Source organism: Alosa sapidissima, chromosome 17 (genome assembly GCF_018492685.1).
Source record: "Alosa sapidissima isolate fAloSap1 chromosome 17, fAloSap1.pri, whole genome shotgun sequence".
NCBI classification, from domain to species: domain Eukaryota; kingdom Metazoa; phylum Chordata; class Actinopteri; order Clupeiformes; family Clupeidae; genus Alosa; species Alosa sapidissima.
Window position 1 is genome coordinate 29,468,099 of NC_055973.1, and position 21,978 is coordinate 29,490,076.

A 21,978-nucleotide genomic window follows, 5' to 3' on the forward strand; every position below is an offset into this window, starting at 1 on the left:
TTACAGAATTAGAAGGTGAAAATTAAATAGGCGAGCATGATGTGATTTATTGGGTTGAAAGGAATGATTGAATTGAGAATGTTGTGGCTTAATGCTGTTGACTATTTACAAACTTCTATTATCAAAATGGGTGATATCCCAATGACAGGAGACATTTCGTTATATTTGGGGCTAAATCACACAATAGCCCGCTTATTGTTCAAAGAGTTATCTATGAATATCCTAATAATTGGTGAGGTAACTGAGGGCATAAATGTCCATGTGCGTACAATATAAATAAACAAAGCTTGAAAAAACACTTTGAGAAATAAATATGAAAGGCATTCTTGTTGTGCTTTTAATACTTTAATATTGTACGAAATGTAACCAAACATTATTTTGTAAACTAAATTTTACATTGCCTACGAACGCATTTCTCCATAAATATCGATCAATTCTAACATGTGTTACCGGCCCTTTACATGCGGATAAATATGGAAAATTGAGTTATATACAGGTAATAATTTCTTGCAATTGCCATGGCAATAGACAGATAGTTTTATATTTTCTCACTTACATAAACAGATTGACACGGAGTTTCAGGCTTTCACTACACGATTTATCGACATGACATTAAATAACAACAATGGCACTGTGCTACTCAGACTGACTTCAGACGAAATGTTGCACTGTATACAAAAGCACATTAATACTAATAGTCGGTTAGGTCGACGTGTAGACTGTAGTAATACTGAGTAATTCACATTTGGTACACATTAACTATAACATTCTTTTCAATCAAGACTATTCATCGCAATATTCTTTAAAACCATTTCATTTTCCATATATCTAGGGACCACATTTTCACAAATTCCCTTAAACTGTAATATACCTATTTACAAAATAAAATACATTTTGAACTAGGGTGAATCTTTATGTACAAACCAGGCCACGACCCGCAGATAGCATGCAATCGGAGATCACTTGTGTGCAGTATTTCCCAAATAATAATAAAAAAACATTGGAAAAAATAACTTGTTTCTCAGCCTTGTATCTCGTCCATGCATCGCTCTCTCTCTCTTTTTGCTAGACAGCCTTAAAAAATGGACTTCCTTGTCTTTTCTTTCTGTCTTTTTGTTCTGTCGGTCCACGCGAATAGGCTTTTCAGTCTTTGATTCCAAGCAGTCCTAATTCTGCAGTCTTTTGAAAATATTTTTACACGTACCATTCATTAAAATTTGACGACAGCGTGCTGTGACTGGTCGTGTGATGTACTGTCGAAGATGCTGGCGATATGGAACTGCTGCTCTGGTTCTCTGTGGATGGGGATACAATGGTGGGAGGCGTAGAAGACTCATACCCTGAACTGGCCGCTGGAGATGGTTGTGAACCTTGAGTGGAGGATTCGTGAACCTGCAACACAGATGAAACATAGGCCTGTTAAACATTTAACATGGATCCTTTGTTCTGAAAAGAGAACGCTACATTGTAAACAAATATATTGCTTATTCTAAAAGTAATATGACAGCTACTGTTATTGTTGGAATCAGACAAACCCAAACATTACTGGGACATCAATACGTCTACTAAAGACAAAAGTTTATTGGCGATGATGGCCAACAACTATACTATACTGTAGTCTAATTGATAGTAAATACAATCCACAATTAATTTAGGCCTATTTGGAAATTTAATTTGCATACTGCACAAAACTCATCAATGCCACTGCACTAAGCTACACAAAGTCATAACATAAAGGGGCAGAAAAATACAAATATATGAACAAATTACAGATAAATATATTACCTTCATGTGTTTTCGGAGGGAGCTGGGGTGTGTGTACGATTTGTCACACATTTTGCAGAGATAGGGCTTGTCAGACGTATGGACGTGCATGTGTTTCTTGCGGTCGCTGCTATTTGCAAAACGCCTGTCGCAGCCTTCGAACTCACACTTAAATGGTTTCTCACCTAGCAGAAAAAAGGGGAAATGTGATCGATATGGTGCATTGCACAATATAGTAAATAGACACACCACAAAAGTTTCTTACTTAAAAAAAAAAAAACAGAAAACGCTTCAGCTTGAATTCATAATACTTCGATCATGCCCAACTGATGTCAGCCTTTAGGAATTCTAGTCTCTGTTTTACATACTCTGTAAGGTCTGCAATTTCACAGTTCAAATTTAGATTTGCACTTTACTGATAAATTGTTTAGCCCCTCTTCGGCAAAGCAAAGTCTACGTTCATGAAATACTATTTGAAGTAAAATTTGAAAAGTTTGTTTGTTTACATTGGCTTATTGAAAGTTGTTTAATCTTAGCGCCATTTTAATGCTGTACAATGCAATAGTAATATTTCACATAAAACTTTGACGCACTCAGGCGTCAAAAGAAAGGACAACAAATGGGTAGTTGTTATTCTTACCAGTGTGTGTCCTTTTGTGAATTTTAAGATTTTCCGATCGTGCAAACACCTTGCCACAGCCGGGGAATGGACATGGGAAGGGCTTTTCTCCAGTATGCACTCGGATGTGATTTACAAGTTTGTATTTCGCCTTGAAAGGTTTCCCTTCTCGGGCGCACTCTTCCCAAAAACAAATATGATTCGACTGCTCTGGCCCTCCGACATGCTCCACCGTGAGATGGGTCACAAGCTCGTGCATCGTGCTGAAAGTTTTGTTACATGACTTTTTCGGATTCGTCAGCTGCTCCGGCTCGACCCACTTGCAGATAAGTTCTTGTTTGATGGGTTGCCTCATATAACGGAAGAAGGCCCCAGCGCCGTGATGGGCAGCCATGTTCATGTTCATCGGGCCATACCCATGCAGTTGGGTCGAGGCATAGTGCTCAGACCTCGGGCTTGTTACATGGCCATATTGGTCGGCTCTCCCATACATGTCCCCTGAAAAGCCTAGGCGCATTTGACTGTTCACTACGTTTGAAGATGCGTGGGAAGCCGCTTGCTCGTGAAGTCCCGAGAAGAGCAGGTGTCCGGCAGCATCAGAATGTCCGTGTGGCCCAGCGAAACTTCCCGCAGCGGAAGCGAAGAGACTGTGCTGCGCACTAGTGGCATCTCCGAAGCCCCGATTCCGAAACAGAAAGTCCCGGGTGGAGTTGAAAGCGGCGGTGGAGTAGGAGCTGACATGAGTGGGATGGTGATGGTGTCCAAGAGCAGCTGCTGCGTAGCCGGGCGCCTGTGAAGAAAACGCCGTTTGCCCCGAGCCGAGATCATGCGAGCTGTGGTTGATTTTGAAAGCACCCATTCCATCGGCGAAGGGATTGATCCCCAAAGCTACCTCTCTGTCCGTTACTTCGCCTGTTGAGTGATGCCTGGAGGAGCCGAAAGTAGTCACCCCAATGGTAGGATACTGCGGTCCTGCGTCCAAGAGCATCTTCAGTCTGAAACAGAGGCGACTGAGAGCAAGAATCAAAAATCACGCACAAGTACCCACGCCACTACTACCTCGACTCTGCGTATTTGTCTGACTTCAGTGAGCTAAGCAAACTCCGTTTCCCTATTTCTATTTACTTTTAGTGGAGAGGAATATTCCCCACTCCCTCTCATCCGATGCACACGCAAATCATGCACAATATTGTCTTTTGCGGTTTATCTTCCTGTGGCGCAACTTTCACCTCCTCAGTCAGGCGGTGAGCTCCAGACTGATAGTCGCAATCATTCCTGCAGATAAATGAATTGAAAAGACAACACAGTCCACCCCTGATGAATGGGAGAGGAGGGGGGCGTCACGTGACTCTGACCCCGGTCGATCATTGGAGAAGGCGTTCTCCCCCCACCAACGTTCACTCACCAAATAACAGACCGTGTTCCTACTCCAATGCCCCTACTCCAGTCCTATTGGTTCGTATACATCATCAATCCCAGGTATTGTGGTGAGGTTGCTGATTGTGTTTTTTTTTTGTGTACAGTTTGAATTTCTTGTCTAACAACAGAATTGATAAACGTGAAACGTGTGAAGCGGCAAAATCGTGATTCTTAAAGAAATAAACATCAATATTTGTACAGACATGAACAAATACCAGAATATTATTGATGTTTCTTGCTATAAGTATACTTATTGATGTACACTGTGAAAATACTTGTCACACTTGAATCCCTTTCTGTGGGTAGAATTATCTGCAGCTGATACATGGCAGCAATGCTTTCTCTGAATGTCATTTTATTAGGCTATTTGATAGCCTATTTCCTTATATATCAACTATATGATGTCACTTAAGACGAGAGATGTGGATCCGCCTCTATGTTCTTCTTTGAAAATGATCAGTTCTTAAGAAAAGATCCATTGGTAACCAAAAATTCAAGTTCTTCTTGGCCGACATGGGATGCTTTGCAATGAGCCTTGTCAAGGGCCATTGGTCAGGATCATCCATCCTGACCAAGACTATCCATCGCCACCAGTGTGTAGATTATCCCTTTAGGTAAACCGTGCGTCACTAATATTGAAGAACCACAATAACCTACTACAATGTCGCAACTTCTGTCAGCATATTCTACGCATCCTCATATATTGTGACACATTACATACACAACTGTCCTCAACATTTATATTTTCAGTGTGGCAGTTGTGTCCAGGGCACGTAACTAATGCAGTCGTTACCTACTAGTGAATTTATATTTTTTACATTTTCTCTGCTGCGTCATCGGTTATGAGCCTCATCTAGTGGATGAAAGATCTCGCTCATGGTCGTGTGTCCTCTACTTGCACACACATATACACATACATTCATACATACATATGCAACAAAAACATGACAATGACTCAATTGTACTAGTAACCTGTAGAAAATGCAATGTCAACTGGTGACTGAGTGTAACACATCACATACATCAAATTCGTATCATATAAAAAGTTGTGGGTTGTCGAAGTTATCAAGTGGGATTTGCGGCGCTCTCTGCAGGAAACTCCGGCGGCTGGAGTTCAAAGCCGCACGCACAGCCGTGCCATATGAGCCATTAAAACATCATCCAGTCTGCTGGCTTCTGCTACATTTCTAAACTCTTTGCTGAGAGAGCGAAAGACATAGATTGGAGTCCTTTGTGTAACATTCTACTTAGTTTCAGGTTTTACGAAGTTATATGTGAAAAAATCTGGAAGACGCCAACAGGTGGAAACGGTACGTACACGTGTACAGATCCTTAAACTCAGAATTAGAAAGAAAATAGTTAAAGAAGAACGTATGGTAGTGGAGGTAACTTTGTTGAATTGCAATTGATGGATTAGATATGTAGATTACATGTTATATATATATCAGGCCTTCAATATGCATCTACATTAACTTTTGTTCTTATGTTGTAAAAGCATGTTGCGCCATTGCACACATGCCCTACAGTTGACTACAGGACAATTAACTCGTATATGATCAATTGGTCAAGAAATGGACTACTTGCGTTTGGTGACTAATTGTACTGTTTAGTCGAAAGTGTTGAGCTAGTGGAAGACGCAATGTTGTCATGAACGCAATGCACATTTTGTAAGCGTATCTTCCTCCGTTTCTTGTTCTTGTACTCTTTCATAGCGTCTATCCTTAGCCCGCAAAACAAAAACATCTCTTCCAAGTGTTCATGTATCTGGCCTCGTGTAAGGACATGCCTAAGGAATGACGCTATGAGCGGGGACAGTCTCTGTTCAGTAATAATCTCCCTCAGTATCTGTCATAGTTCATATAATGTTTACTTATATCTGACGTCTTTGACGTGGTGTTGTCATCAGAGCCATTTGACAGATCAATTTTGCTGAGGATATCAACACATTCTGTTTTACAGACATTTATACAAGTGAATGCAACATGCACATTTAAAAAATAAGCCTACTAATTGTGGCTACACCACGACATGTATTTTCACTGTCAAAAGTAGACGTAATAGTTTTGGGACTGAATGTATTTCACTTGTCGATGACTTCGGAGCGAAACACAGTCCTTTATGTAGATATGTCAAAGGTCGTGCTTTGAAATATAACCCATTACTGCATTTGTGTTTGTTGTTTCATTCACGCTGTCATATTGATGAGAATTTGAGAAGTTTCCAAATAAAACCTTTTCATCGCTTTGACTATGCATCGCCTCGGAACTATGGCACCTGCATAAGATACGGTTTACTTGTTTCTTTATAGGCCTGGGCTGAAACCTAGCCTAGTCTACTATGCGGATTAGCCAGCCAACGCACTTTTTAATTTTTACAAGGAACATTTTAAACTCCTATTATAATTTTCACTCGGACCGTTTTTGCATCACTGTCATCGCTGGATTTAATATGTCCAAATGCTGTCTATATGGAGAACTGCAGACTGCAGAACTCAAAAGAGATCCTCGTACTTCGGTACTATGGTAGTGGCTAAAAGGTTAGGAAATATTGGCGTGACATTCTGTCAAAAGAAATTAAGATCTTACTGCCTCAGAACTACCCATCGCTCCTGGAGTGATGTAAATGAATCACTGATTGACTGGCCACTTGTACAGGCTAATATGCCCAATGGCCACGAAGATTTTACATGTGATATTTGACATGAATCCGATGGTAACTGTTTAACCTCTTTTTGGGTCAGCTCACATAACAATTCATATTTGACTCCGGCTGATTTGATTAAGATAAACGTCCCAAGCATTCATGATCAAGGTAAGAATACTCTATGGTTATCATTTTGGAGTACGGCCCTCTATTTCATCCGTGGTTTTGTTGAATGTGAAATGGAGAAGGATTATATTGCAATGTGATGTTGCTTGGATCTTATGGCACCAGGTCGCATTTCTTCAATAAAAAGCCTGTAAAACTCAGTCAAGAAAGTTTCTACACAAATATTTACAGTTTTTTTCCGGATTTTTTTTTAGTTCATCTAAACATCAACGGAATCAGATAGACATAGGCTACTGTTTTAAGTAGTGATTTCTATAATTTCATTCATTTCTGCAAAGGTGACGAATTATGTAGATCTATCAATACAAAACAAACTGACGTTGTGTACTCATTGTATTGCTCAATTGACATTGATAATCAATTGATAAGTGTGAGGTTAATACTCTATGGAAACATATCTCGAATTTGGACAGAACTGTTCTATTTGTATGCTTCAGATGGCCTTCAAATAGTTTTCAGCTTAATCTCGCAGGAACGAACATTGTGATGTTTTTAGCAGGCCCTATGTGAGAACTCATGCTGAAGAATCTATCTGAGCAGCGGAGAGAATATGGATTTTTCATTGTGCCAGAAGTTCATATTTCCAAGGTTTATGCAATGTGTGAAATGTCTTGTAGAATTATATGACCGATTACCACATCTGTGAGTTACTAAATCGCGATGGAAACTAGTGAAACGTTTATTTATTCATCGGCTTTTTTCACCAGACAATCTTCTTTTTGTTTTGTTTTACAAAGTTGCGCATTCTATAGTCACTTTAGGGTTTTGTCTGGTTTGTCTCAAACTGTTGCCCGTGCGTGCGCGGGCTTCGTTATTAAGCGCCTCCTCCTGCTTTGCTGATCCACGGTCACTTGCGAGCTGGGGCTGACCGAAGTCGAGGGCAAAATTACCCCCAAACTAGAATACCAGGTTCCTTGCATTACAGCAATGCTCGGTGACTATCCCTTCACAAATCCAGAGGAATAGATTCCATGACGAGTTGGAAGAAACACCGTTCGGAGGACAGAATAAAGAAGCGCGGACTGTCATGTAAAATATATAGTTTTTACCCTTCCGTTTTTATGTAGCCTATGCGAATGCACCCACTATTCTTTCCAGTTGCGTGAACTTACGGAATGGCACCGTCCAGTGCTATGCGTAAAACCGACGAAGTGGGTGAAGATGAATTACTTTTGATCAGTATTCTATACAAATGTTTTGTAGATGAAAAGCAATGCAAATGTAGTTTAACAATTCAGTTATGGAACTTGTAACCTGGTTCGTGACATCTTAGCAATGAAGACTTTGCATTCACTGGTTAGCCTACTTTGTCATTTTTTGCTTATCCGTCGTAATAATTGTACAACAGCTTTTTGAATGGATTTAACTTTGGCGATTAAAGTGGAAAGTACAGTAGCCTAACCTTTGCATAACAACAATATTTTTTTTTCAAGTGTCGCCTAAGGCACGGCGCAGGCGCTCTAACTGCTTGCTGTCACTAAAGCATTTTTCTTCACATTGGAAACTGTCACAAGTGACGTCAATCACCGAGAGCTGACCAATTAGAGCGCAGGGTGATTGTTTAGCTCCACGGGCTGCACAGCCTACCATGAATCTCTATTCAGTATATCAAAGCGTCCTGCTGCTGCCTCTCAACCGAATGGGATTCAATGTAGGCACTGAGATAGACTAAACTTTAGAGTTTTATTTTTTTGTATTTTTTTCCTTGCGATTAAAATATATTTGTCATCATCATTATTATTTTGCCTGCTGTCAAAGTTATTCTAAAATTAGGAGTAATGAGCGTGGATGCTTTGGGAAGCCCTGTGATGGACCCTACGTTTTCCAAACGGAACACAGCGCTGAGATTAGTTGACTTGGCAGGGGCTCACCACCATCACCATCATCACCACCATACCCCTCAGAGCGTGACAGGCTTCCCGGGGTTCAGCAGCCATCCACACTCAATGGCTCACGCGCACCCTGGGGAGATTACTGCGGAACCCCGCCTGGGGCCGAGTCCATTCGGGCCAGAACACATGGGGCACTCCGCGGCCCTCAAAATCAGCCCAGCCCATCATTATCCCCACCACCATCACCACAATCATCATATTGCAGGCCACAGTGAAGTGGTCTCCAGTCAAACGGGAGCTTTTGGCCCGGTGCAGGCGGCGACGGTCCCATACTCTATGTCTCATACGGCCCAGGCATTATCCGCAGGTAGGGATTTCCTCATACGACGAGATCTGACAGCTCAAGCCATGCCAGTGCTGACCGACCAGCCTACTGGTACATCCTCTCACCACGGAATGTTTGTCTCAACAACAGGTAGCTATCCGGGACACTATGGTCATCACCCCGATGCTGCGAACCATACCCTCTTCCCCGGACTTCATCACGAACAGCCTTCTAACGGAGCTCCAGGTGGCCAAGCACTGAGCGGACAAATACGGTTAGGAATACCTGGAGAAATGTATGTTAGATCTGATCACTTGAGTCAAGTGGCAAGCTCCAGGACAGACCCATTTGCTGCATCGCCTCTGCACAGCTACGGCGGTCTCAATCTGAACATGAATCTCAGCGCTCACCACCACGGACCAGGAGCCTTTTTTCGGTACATGAGGCAACCGATTAAGCAAGAACTGATCTGCAAATGGTTGGAACCGGAACACTCAGTGAAAAAACTATGCTCCAAAACTTACAGCACCATGCATGAACTGGTGACACATGTGACAGTGGAACACGTCGGGGGACCAGAGCAAGCAAATCATATATGTTTTTGGGAAGAGTGTCCTCGAGAAGGAAAGCCTTTTAAAGCCAAGTACAAACTTGTAAATCATATCAGAGTACACACCGGAGAAAAACCATTCCCGTGTCCATTCCCCGGCTGTGGAAAAGTATTCGCAAGATCGGAAAATCTTAAAATTCACAAAAGAACTCACACAGGTCAGTGACTTAACTTCTATTACGCCGCAGACGTACACATGTAGCCTAATTCTATTTTTTCGAATGTCACTGTCTTTCAAAGTTCCCTCAATGTACCTACGAATATGCAGGCCTAGACTTTTCATTTTGAACTTAATAAATGAAACTAAGATGGCTACAGTGAAACTTCAAATAGCCTCTAAACGAAGTCTATGTGGTTGGACAGCGTAATGATTTCAAATATAAACAGGAGAGGTGTTACAAATACAGAGGTGATTAAATATGCCATTAGTTTTGTGCTTGAAATATAGTCCTGTGGTAAATGGTAATCGTTACACAATCACAGAAGAATGTACGACTGGGCCACTTTTTACATCTGTATTTCTCTGCCCACAATTTGGCTTCTCGTGCTTAAAGTAAGAAATATAACTCCGCAAATATATTCACCTTACCTTGCTCTAGCTGTAGTGATTGTATTGTTCTTGTGCACAAACTAGGTTTAGGTTATGCAAAGCTGCGATTTAGCGGTTTTGGTGTCTCTGTTGAACAGCTTGAGTCACTTCAAATCAAAACATTAGACTATTTGACTCTTTGTGGCCTGTGATGGTTTCTGTAAAAGCTATGACAGTGGGTAAAATACAGTTATCTATCTGTACGTAAACACCCAAGTTCTGGTTCCGAAAGTGTGCTGCAGTATGCTTTTAGTCTGCGGTTTTGGTGTGGCTGACTAGTACTGTTGGTGGCTACTTGTTGCTATTCAGTTGTGTGTTCAGGACGTGTATAGAGAAGCTTATGGTGTTATGCATTTTCGGTATAAGTATATATTGGCAGTCCCTTGAGCCTCACTAATTAAATATATTGAGTGCATGCCACTTTATCATAGAAGTTAAGACCTGATTATATTTACGATAACAGATATTTGAGTTGGTTGTTGTTTAAACAGTAAAAGTTAGCCTACTTATACTTGTCTGGTGAGCAATAAGATTGTAGGATAATAACAGTAAAGGCCCGTCAAAAGTCACACAGAAGGCCCGTACAGTGCTGCACTCACTAAAACTGATGACACTTTTCAAGATATCTGCGTTGTGGAGTTGTTGTGGCTCATCAATGATTGTGGCGTAGCATGCAACAAGTCGATGACAAGACGAAACAATATTAGGCACCACCGCCAATGGGAGGTTGCAAGGCTATTTGAACGCATTTTGTTGTCTGCGGTCCATTTACCTCACCAACTGATGCTGCCCTGTGATTTATGTATTACTTAAACATTATTTGGACTTTTTCAGCCTAGACTTTGACAATAAGCATTTGCACACTTTGAGTGGGCCTAGCTTACCCTTGTGAGAACATGCAAGTGTGCTAAAGCTTGTGTTCAAACCAGTTCACATCATTTAGTACACCAATATTTACGTGTGCCATACTTTGCTGTTTTACAGCCTTTAAGAGAACTTGAGAGAACAAGTTCTGTGATGCCCTGGATTTTATCAGGAGATGGCTTGATAACACAGGACATTTTTGCTCCAATTATATCATGATGTGTTGGCTCCCCAGGGCAGAGGGGTTATTTTGCAGGCCAATTCAAATCTTTGGTTATGGCTGTGGTTTCCCAAGGGGCTCCTTCTCGTTTCTTGCTTGTTGTACAATAATATTCCTGATTGGCTCTAGCAAGCAAGCCAGCAGCTGAAGGTCAAATTGATATTCAGCACACAAGTGTAATTAGACAGCAGCTATTACATATTCTCACAAGGACATGGCTATCTTCACAGAAATCAGCATCATATGATTTGAATATAGGCTAATTTATTTGGCACATAATTTAACCTGTCTGTGATTACCACACGCCCTAGAGTAAATAGCCTTATAGCCCGCTATAGCACTAGCACCTATGACTTTGATCCTGTAAATGGTGCTTTTGGACTACATCACGATTACATATTCACTGCCAACATAATCAGTATGTGCCATGTCTATGGTAAAAGGTGCAATGTTCGTTTAAATTATACTTTTATTTTTATTAAATAAATTGTATACACCGCGCAGTAGTATTGTCTCCAGGCTCTGTCTGATTTGGGTACAAAACGCATTTAGATTTTGTTAACTGTCTAACTAGGCCTATATGCAAGATAACTCGTCAACTGTAATGACATATTTTTCCATCGATCAAATCTATAAAAGTCTTTCATGCACTCAATTTCTGTCACTGATTGTATCATTGGTGCTGTATATAAATCGCATTTCGACTTCTTTCCTCTCATCTCAGGCGAGAAGCCCTTTAAATGTGAGTTTGACGGATGTGACAGACGCTTCGCCAACAGCAGTGACCGGAAGAAGCACTCCCACGTGCACACCAGCGATAAGCCCTACAACTGCAAAGTGAGAGGTTGTGACAAATCCTACACGCACCCCAGCTCTTTGCGAAAACACATGAAAGTGCACTGCAAGTCTCCACCTCCGAGTTCTGGTTACGAATCATCGACTCCATCTCTCGTTTCACCCTCATCAGACTTGGGCCGGGAGCCAGCTCCCTCCTCACTGTCCGAACCTCTCTCCGCGTCTCAGCCAGCGAATCTAAGCGAGTGGTACGTTTGTCACAGTTCAGGTGCCAGCGGCTCCCAGACCCCTCCCAGCGGCTCCTCCACACCTGACCCTTCAGAGAGGCCTCAATACAGGAACCCGCCATGCAGGGACACATTCTAACAATAGTACGAGTAAAATAATAATTCTGAATGGAAAATGCATTGGATTCGCAATTATTTTTTGGGGGAAGAGTCCATTTTCCAAGATATCATCCTAGGCCCTACTTGTCTAAACGCACTGGCATATCGACAAACAATGACACTGCCAATCCTCCAATTGAAATAGCCAGCTATCATGAGTGTTAATCTCTTATACAATGTAATGGTTACTCGTAAGCATGTGGCTGTATTATTTTGTAAATTCAGTTTAAACATCAATATCTTTTTAATTTATTTTTGAATCTGACTTGGACATTTTTGTAATATCGAACCAAAGTGTTTCAATAGAACAAACTGTAAATTTGTATATTGCAACGTTTTAATGTGTACGTGTTAACGGTAATTTTGTATGGTTCAGTCTTTCAGCTATTTTGAAATTTTGCTACTATTGTTTGTATAAAATTAATATTTGAAATTGTTTAAATTTCATAACGAATTATTTCCTTCATTTGTGCTTTATCGAACTATTGACCTAAGCGTTGTTACTGTAATTGCTATGACAAACATAACATTCAAAATTATTGCAGTCATTGGTCAATGTTGGCATTTTGTGGTTTTGTAATACTTGTTAAGGTTTGTTAATAATACATTTTATGACAATTCGATCGACAAGATGGGACTCAACATGTGTATCAAACTGCCTTGTAATTTGTCAGTATTTTGAATAAATTGTGTACTTTAAATTGAAATTGAGACTGCTTCCCAAAGTTCGAATCAAACTTGATGAATTGTAGGCCTATAAGATTTTGATTATGGTAGAGAGAGAGAGAGAGAGAGAGAGAGAGAGAGAGAGAGAGAGAGAGAGATGACAGGAAAATACTTTTCTAAAATTAAATAGTTTTAGTCACACTTCGACGTCCCCGGATTTGCCGTGTTTTTAAAGGCAATACGCAAATGTGCACCTTACGTGTATTTTCATGGCCGAAAAATCCTCACGTGCTTGCCCCAGAACGCACCCAGTCCTCCACAAATACAAGTTGACAATACTGATTGTGCTACGTCTTACTTCGCTTCTTTGTGACTATTTTTCTTTACACCCAACATTTTTTTCCTTTATAGCTGGCCTATACTGGCTTTCATGCGGGGGTTATGCGGGCAGCATTTGATGAAAGGCTTGCATATTCCCATCCTGACTTCAAAGTTCTTTTTATACAAAGAGCCATTTCTTCACGACGGTGAATCTTCATGGTGAGTTAGGATTTCTATAGCGGTAGCTGAGTCAAACTCAAATAACGTGGGGCCGAAGCAGAGATCTCCAAAGCCTATTGTGAGGAGTGTAATATTTGCCCGCCCATGGGGTAGGAAATGATAATATATGTTTTTATTCACAAGAAGAAGCAAATGTTCTCCTACTTTTGTCACACTCTTCGATAGAGGCCAGCGACACACTGACGGGTGTGATATGTTTGGGACAATTGCTCATGCATTCAGTGTATTCAGTACGTATGTAATTATGTTTACCATGCGAATCTTTTACGCACTGGTCTATTTAACAATTTAGTTATGATTTAGCCTATATTCACACGTCTATATGTTGCATTCATTTAAATGGGGACATGCATCCTGCTATGCTATTGGTGAGCATGCCCAATTTTAGGGACAAAGTAAAATATGTCACACACTTGTGATGTGACTTAGTCATAGGCTACACTTTGCATGTACACAATATCTATACAGTATTCATTTAGATGGGCTACTTGCTTACTGGAGTTTAGAAGCGATTGAGTTCCAAACGAGTCCTCCGATTTTTCAAGTCGGTCATATGTGAAACATTTTCTAGACGTGATTGAGTTGTGCTTGGAGATAGATTTAGCAGTAGGCTAAAGGGCAGGGAAGTGAGTGGTCTCCCACTTTCTTTTCAGCTCCCGAGGAAGTCTGCCAAGAGTAGCCTACACACGGCCTCTATACTATCTGATCAGATGCGTTTTGAATTTGTGTCTTTTGGTATTGTCTGCCTGTTTACTCTTGCCAAGTGCCCAGCTGAAAAGAGAGAAAATAAACACCGTGGCAAGAAGGGAAAAACTTTACAGTTGATTCCTCCTTAGTACTAGCTCTTGTGCGAGTGAATAGAGAAAGGCATGATTCAGTCTGAATTGTACCGGGAAGCCTTTGAAGTGGCAGTTATTATCATAGGGATTCTTCCATGTCGTCTAAACGACGTCGATGACACGGAAAAAGCCGCTTTGTCACTGATTCTGTCCGCCTCAGACTTGTTGTCGTCGATCTGGCATAAAAAACTTCAAAAAGAAAGAAAAGTTTTAACTGTTTAACTTTTTCAAAGCATGTTTAATTGTCGGTGTAGTGTGTATTCCCTCTATGTGTGTGTGTGTGTTAAAGAGAGAGTGTGTGAGTGTGTATGAGAGAGAGAGAGAGAGAGAGAGAGAGAGAGAGAGAGAAAGGCAGGGAGAGAAAGGAAGAGTATGTGTGTTTGTGTTTCTGTCTGCGCACGCGTGCGCGGGCGTATTTTCGGTCATATGTGTTTAAGCAAAGAAAGAGGGACCGGGAAGGAAAGATTTGGGAGGGGCCATGGGTCGTGTTGAACGTCAATGCGAGATTAATCGTTCAGCCAGAGATGAGTGAATACAGTTTATAAACAATAGACTGGGTTGAAGAAATTGTAACAAATTAAGTTACTTATTTAAAAAGCAATAAATAGGCTGAGCCCAAAAGTGGTACATTTGGAACTCGATGACAGCATCATCGTCGATTAATGCCATAGAGAGGGGGAGAAACACAGCATGGTCAGAAATGTGAAAAATACATTGAAATTAAAAGGCCTGTATTTAACACTGGTTACAGTGTTTTAGAAATTATTATTATTATTATTATCATCACTGTTGTTGTTATGTTAGTGCTGATTTGAATGGATCAGGTCTGATTTATTTACAATTTTATCAATCCAACCAGCTTACAGACGTAAGGTATGCATGTCATAGTTGCCAGAGCATACTTACCAAGCATAAGCTTGTTGTGATATCGTGGTATGGACTATGTGCGAATTATTCATGTACATGATTGTTGAATGTTTTAGGAGCCTTTTAAACACACGCACACACACACACACACACACACACACACACACACACACACACACACACACACACACACACATATACAAGCAATGCAACACAACAGTTTAGCAGTTTTGCGTTTTATTTTAACCAATCATCCTAAAAGCCCAATTTGGAGGAAATAGAAAATTAATTAATTTAATTTCAGTTCTTTGGTCCTTTTAGTGTTATTGCGACACACTTAGATTCATTTGGGTGTGAAATATCATTTCTTTGTAAGATAATGGAGGCGATAATCCCACTTCCGGAAACTGTCCTGCATTATTTAACAAAGCCCTTTTAATAGGGGATTAGCAGTCTCTCAAGAAAAGAAAAAGCATTTCTGCGGCCCATTCAGCTTTCTATTTCACGTCATAATTGCACATCACTGTGACCGGAATTGGCATGCAAAATCACTGGACAGGTGCAATGTCAAACAAGTAGGCTACCTTCTAAGCAAAAATGGGAAATGGCTGTAAGCATACATACAAACCCCCACCTCCATACGTAATGTTCTCTCGATGTAAGCTGCTCATAACTGGCTCATTCTGAGTTGTCTAGGAGTTACACAATATCATTTGGCATGCTAGAATTCATGTAACCATTCATAGCCCAGGATAATTAAACTATCCAACAACTGTCGATAAACAAACAATACACAAGGGGAAACACGCGATGAACACTAAGACAGTGAACTTCTATGTAGGCACATCGCCTAAAATAAGAAATTAACTGTACTGGAACTCAATTCATGCTGTTGAATATGGCGAGGAGGTGGCGTCTTCTGACCCAACTGAAGACTTTGGAGAGTCCCGCCTATTTTGTATTGCTTGGTTTTTTAACTCCAGGCACAGTTAAGGTGGAAAATCAATGAATTTTAAAATGTAAACACACCTTACCCACGATACCTTCGACATTGTTTTAGTATGGCAAATGCACATATCTATTCTACGACTATTCCCCGTGGCCTCTTGTGGGTAAGGTCAGGTCCCTGCTGTTCAACAGAAATGTGTCTGCTTTCTGATGTTGAAGGGCCGGAAACATGGGCCACACTAATACTATTGCGTACAAACTGCAACTTGGAGCTGGAGAAAGTTGACTTTTCTGAGGCGCAATTCTCTAATTTTTCGTAAGAGGGTCACAAAACACCTATTTGGCATTGTATTGACATACTGAAGAGGAAATATCACTTTTCAAACATGACACTGACGAGTAAAGGGAAATTATATTGCTTTTGAAATAAAATACGTGATAAGAGAAATACTGTTGAAAATGCAACCTAGAAGTTTAGCGTGATAATTGATGAAAAAACTAATATCACAACACGCCATGGTGATTCTTCAGCAGCATTAAGTATGGACGCGGAACTGTATTATCCAAATAAATGGCAATCTATAAGCTACTTCGATTAATATTATGTAATGCATTTATGCATATGTTCCCTACAAAACGGTCCTTCATCTAGTTTCTAAACTTCTTGAATATGCTTGTCTTCATTGCATTTGGTTGTATTTAGGTGTTATTCTGAGAGAAAAGCTCAGTTCGACACTTGCTTTGCAAAGCGAACACTGCTTGATCTCCGCAAGACACGCAGTATGAGGAAATGGTAAGTGTCTGATAGAAAATTTCAGTCAGCAAAACGGCTAATTTCTGAAGTGGGTTGACTGAATCTGGCCCCATGAGTGGATTACCACCGTCTTCTATTTTCAGGCACTAAGTTATTTTACTTTCATGGATGAGCGCGTCTCCTTCTGAGAGAATCAGCCCCCATAGTTACTGAGACTGAACGTTGATCTCTAACAACCTTCTCATAATGTGGCAGAATGTGCCACACTACTTCGCACCTGCACTCTGAATAGGAACTCTCTTTCAGTGTAAGATACGCTTGTTGGCCTTGAGACTCAAAGCAGCTGCGTGAATGAGTCGAACGACCCGTACTTATTTCGTTTCCTTTGATCGTAGATTTCCCTCTTTAATTTGTTCTTATAGTTTGCAACAAGGACTGCCTATTTAGTATAGTAAAGTTGAACTAAAAGGGGAATATGAACCAGAAAATGGAACCGAATCCACCAAACTACAGAAAAAGGAACTTCGCCATTGGGTTTTCATTTGATTTAGCGTAGAAACACGTTTCGACAGTTACTGCTTTGATTTGAAGTATTTTTTCTTTCTTAAGGTGATGTAAATACATGTTGATTTGGCGCAATTGATCGTTGCTCAGATGCATTGCAAGCTGAATATGCAGTCGTGTGAGTCAGTGCATGTGTGTATTGGGGCTCCATTTGCACACGAACAGTTGAACACTGACAGTTTGTATCGTGATATTATAATTGCTGCATAAAGAAACCAGACATATACATATTCACTAAGGACAGTTGGAAACGCCTCTGTAGCTTTTATATATGAATACCGAATTATACGATACTGTTAGCAGGATCCCAAAGCCGCATAAGTTAACATTTGTAAAGTTGGTTGAACTCCTTATGACGAAATCCACTTAATATTAGCCCAAATGTCCAGTCCTCAGAAGGCCGCGTCTCCAAAAGAGTGAGAAACCCTACAACAAATTATAACTTTTTGAGCCTTCTTAAATGCGGAGCTCACAGACACAGCCAGAATTAAATGGCTCTGTATTAGACCAGAGGGTGAGGCTATCCATCAAAACCAGACACATTCTCTTCCAGTGAATACAGAACACTGCAATACCAATAGGCCTAATAAAAAAGAAGGGGGAAGTAATGAGGATTTTCATGAAAACTTATCGGATTCATATAAGTGGGCCATACATCATAATCGTGGGCAAATGATTATGAATTGGCAAATGTGCCCTTCAGCGATTAAATATTTCTGCGACATAATTAATCATCTCTGGGCTCATCTCTCCTTGCCATCTTGTGCAGCCATGTTCGGGCACGCGCGCGTGTTTATGTGTCTTGATTAAGTAGTGTGTGAAAAGAACGAGTAGCCTACGTTATGTGAGTGTATAGTGACTGAGTTGAAAGGTATGACAGCATAGCGTGACAGTGAGTTCCAAGTTGGCGGAATTCACTTAAGAAACCATCCCCTTTCATCTTAGACAAGGATGCTCTCTCCAAATGTCTAAACCAGGATCCAGAACAGAGCATGAGTGGGATAGAAGTGAAACCAATGCACACCAAAAGAGGATTATAGTTTTAAAAGCCGAATGCAGGAATACTGTTGTCGAAAGTCTTATATTTCGCATGGTTATAACTCACTAAGAGTCACCGGGGAAATGGCGGTGTTATATCATGACCAGGGTTGGTAACACTATATGTTCACCAAAGAGGAGCAGTTTAAAGGGTCTTCCCTCCCGCTGCTCCAAGACACGTATAGTCTACCATCCTGCAGCACATCTGCTTTGACCCTCGCCATCATCTGGAGTGGGGCAAAACAATGACTGATAACAAACAAACCACGAAACAAGCATTTTCCTGTCTTAGGGTACATTACATGGTCTTCCAATCAAATTTAGATCACAGACGATAAGTGTGCCCTCTTCTATCCGCTTCCACTGAATAAAGCGTGCCTTCAGCACCATGTGTACAAAAACATATTGTAAGCAAAACCTTGGCTGAGATTGCCCCACTCTTCAGAGGCTTCGAATTTCATGTACCTTGGGAACGAATACTTTTTTTTGGCCTTCCTCTACAACCGCGGAGAGGAGTGAAAAACTCCCAGAGAGGCTATGACACCAACTGTACAGCCGATAGTTTTACAGGCGCTGTAAAGTTCAGGCTTGTCCCGTTGGATGGAGGAAAACCGCACGTCTTTTGTTTTGCGCTTGATAAAGTTATATTCTTTTATTCTTTTTTCAAAGTTTCACGGTTAAATAGTAAAATGATCCGGATGGTGTTAAATAGTAAAATGATCTGGATGCTGTTAAGGTTTTTCCATGTGTCTATGCATTTGTCATCCATGAAAATAATACTTGGCTACAAATCAAGCACACAGACATTGTAAAGATAATGGGTCTGTTTTTCCTCATGAATCACAATAAATGTTTTTAAAATGTAAATTCATGCAGCAGTAACATTCCGTTTTAAGCCATTGCTTTATCTGCACTATTTCACATATCAGCTCGAAAATGTGGTGTGCATATGAGGGCACAGTTTGAAAAAGAAGCATAATTCGTGTGATCAGTCTACCAGCAACAAAGACTTTGGGTCATTTCTCCATCTCCCGCAGAAAAGACATTACGCCTCACTATATTTACATACACTATGATATTTGTCAAACATTCATAAATTACAAACTAATGAAATGTTCGACGGCCCCAAGAGATCACATTAACGCACACGTCGACTTTTTGTATTTTTGATACATCTTTGTTAAGTTTAATGCCATTCATTCTATCACGCCCTATTAACCGTTATTATGTCATCGGCCAGTCGATGACAGTTGCTTGTCACAGTAGTAACATTACCTTGTCACGGTGGACTTCCTTGGTGAAACAGAGGCAATAGACTATAAAGACACAAACGGATTTCTTTGCAGATATGTAAGCTAAACTTTACAGTGTAAGAAGTGTGGTTCAAATATAAACATATTTCAAGTTTTCAAGTTGTGTGTGTGTGTGTGCGTGCGTGCGTGCGCATGTAGCCTACACTCATGTATCTGCATAATTTATGTATTATCATTTTATTTAAAGAAATAGTCTATATCAATTATTATTATTATTATTATTATTATTATTATTATTATTATTATTATTACCATCATCATTATTATTATTATTTATATTATTATTGTTGGTGTTGATACGTTGTTGTTGTCGTTATGTGTTATGCGTCGTCTTCTTTCTCTTTCTCTTGTAGGCCTAGTTCCTGTTAGTTAGGATGAACTGTCTTTTTGCATCAGTGCACTTTTTAGAGGTGAGGCCGTGAGTGAAATGTCAACAGCCACCTGCGTGCTATTAAAGCACTGAACAGGAAGGGGGAGCGGGTCAATATTAATCACTGGCGAGTAAAGTGTCATTCAACCGGAGTTCATTTCCTTCTCTGCATTCTTTCTCTCTTTTACGCCGACTCGACACGTGGCCATTTTTAAAACCACTAATTGGGAACCATGTTGAAACAGTTTTTCAACTTTCTTTAGCGCAGTAGAGATATAAAAGTTGCATCAAGCTCAAAGTGTGTTTTGTGAAAGTATTTGATACAGGGATCGATCAAGAAATGTATTGTGTGTTGATCGACTGGGCCCATGTAGCCTACTGTCATATCTTAATCATGGAGGGAAATTTCATTGCATATGAACACAATTTTTCCTTGGGCACATGGCTGTATGCAAATGAGAAATAATCAAATAAAAACATCACGGCCAGTTTATGAGTTTGCCACTCATTTTGATTTGACAGCATTGATATAAATGGGCAGGTCCATAAATTCAGCTACACCATGGTTAATAGAACAGAAACGTCGTCGCTGTAATACGTTTTATATCGCCAGCATGTGGCTGCAGTGGCATGAGCCATATTGCTTTTTGTGGGCTCCAGTTTGCCGAGGGTCACCGTGTCAGTCTGAAGCAGAGACAGCGTAGGCACTCTCATTATGCAAAGCATTCCATTGCTATAGTAGTTGAACTGTGTTATTTATGTTAGCAAGAGCACCAGAAAGATCTGTATCAATGACGCAAGAGAACTTACCACTATCACCTTCATCAGCAGTATTATTTCAGGCATATTTTTAGACTCTAGAACTAGGTTCTTCCAGGATATTATACCAGGGATGCCTCTTGTCAAATCAGAAAATTAGGCTTTGTTATGTTTTGTTATGCTAGAGCTGCTGACTGTTAGCTATAAAGCTATTTTGCATTGTTAGATTCTCCATGTTTTTGTTCTTTATTGTGTGTATACATGAAGCTATCGAAAATATCTATAATATAAATATATATATATCTAAAAAATGTCTATATGCATATAGCTGCACATGAAAAACTAATAACCAGTATTCAGCTCAATTTATTTTGATAGCTTGTATTATTCATGTATACAAATCACAGTGTTCTTATTACATGCTTTTGAGGTTATTTTCTGAATGCTCTGAGAACTAGGGCGTTTTATCGTTCATGATTCGTAAAATTAACATGCAGTGAGTATAATAATATCTACCCAGGCTTATCCCTGTTGTCTACGAGTTAATTCATGAAAAGGAAAGTTTCTATGCGACGTTTCTCCTCTTATACAGAAAGACTTCAATAATAAGTCGACCACTGTGACATTCTTCGGGCTTAGTCTATTTTTCATAATACTCTTTTGTGCAGCTGAGGAAACTGCACAGAGGAGAGACGAGGACTAGTCTGGAATTTCACCCCCTTATTTGTTCTCACTCAGTGTTAACTGCTAGTTAAAAATGTCAGAGAGCTCCAGATGAAGCCCGTGGTAAAGCAAACCAAAATCTTTTTACGACATCTGAAGAAGCTTGTAGGGGGTAAGTCATATATACATTATAAACAACCTCAACACGTTACATTTCGCATTTAATATCACCTTTTCTTCAATGTGATATTGAAAGGGTAAATGAAACTAGCAGAGCAACGCTCAATGCAGTATCAACAAGAGAATTAGGAAAGCTATCACCTCGCCATCCTTATCTTGCCTTGATGCCAGACCAGGGACCGCTGTCTATGTTCTCAGCGTAAT

At 40.3% G+C, this 21,978-nt stretch overlaps 2 protein-coding genes across 9 annotated transcripts in view; one reads left to right on the forward strand and one right to left on the reverse strand.

Annotated features, from left to right (window-relative positions):
* Positions 1-21,978, forward strand: part of zic4 (zic family member 4) — a 155,159-nt gene that overhangs the window by 87,247 nt on the left and 45,934 nt on the right. For 2 of the 8 annotated variants that reach the window (XM_042067659.1, XM_042067660.1), the window contains exon 4: positions 11,796-12,935. The exons of 4 other annotated variants lie outside the window; for them this stretch is intronic. In XM_042067659.1, coding sequence (XP_041923593.1) covers positions 11,796-12,232 — 437 coding nt within the window. In that variant the 3' untranslated portion in view covers positions 12,233-12,935. Of the gene's footprint in view, positions 1-7,366; positions 9,557-11,795; positions 12,936-21,978 lie in introns of those variants that run through there. 2 more of the 8 variants (XM_042067658.1, XM_042067657.1) reach the window with 2 other exon arrangements.
* On the reverse strand, positions 577-3,702 carry zic1 (zic family member 1 (odd-paired homolog, Drosophila)). The gene is made up of 3 exons (XM_042067666.1): positions 2,405-3,702; positions 1,786-1,949; positions 577-1,392 (listed from the first exon to the last, which is right to left on the reverse strand). Exons 1-3 carry the CDS (start codon positions 3,369-3,371, stop codon positions 1,195-1,197), a joined length of 1,329 nt encoding a protein of 442 aa, XP_041923600.1. The 5' UTR covers positions 3,372-3,702; the 3' UTR covers positions 577-1,194.

What these genes read in the sequence shown, in the direction of transcription:
- zic1 (XM_042067666.1), bottom strand. Translation starts at nt 3,371, where the DNA reads ATGCTCTTGGACGCAGGACCGCAGTATCCTACCATTGGGGTGACTACT. An exon ending in TCACAAAAGGACACACACTG is followed by an intron (nt 1,950 to 2,404) that starts GTAAGAATAACA and finishes TTTTTCTGCTAG; the next exon opens with GTGAGAAACCATTTAAGTGT. An exon ending in CCCTCCGAAAACACATGAAG is followed by an intron (nt 1,393 to 1,785) that starts GTAATATATTTA and finishes TCTGTGTTGCAG; the next exon opens with GTTCACGAATCCTCCACTCA.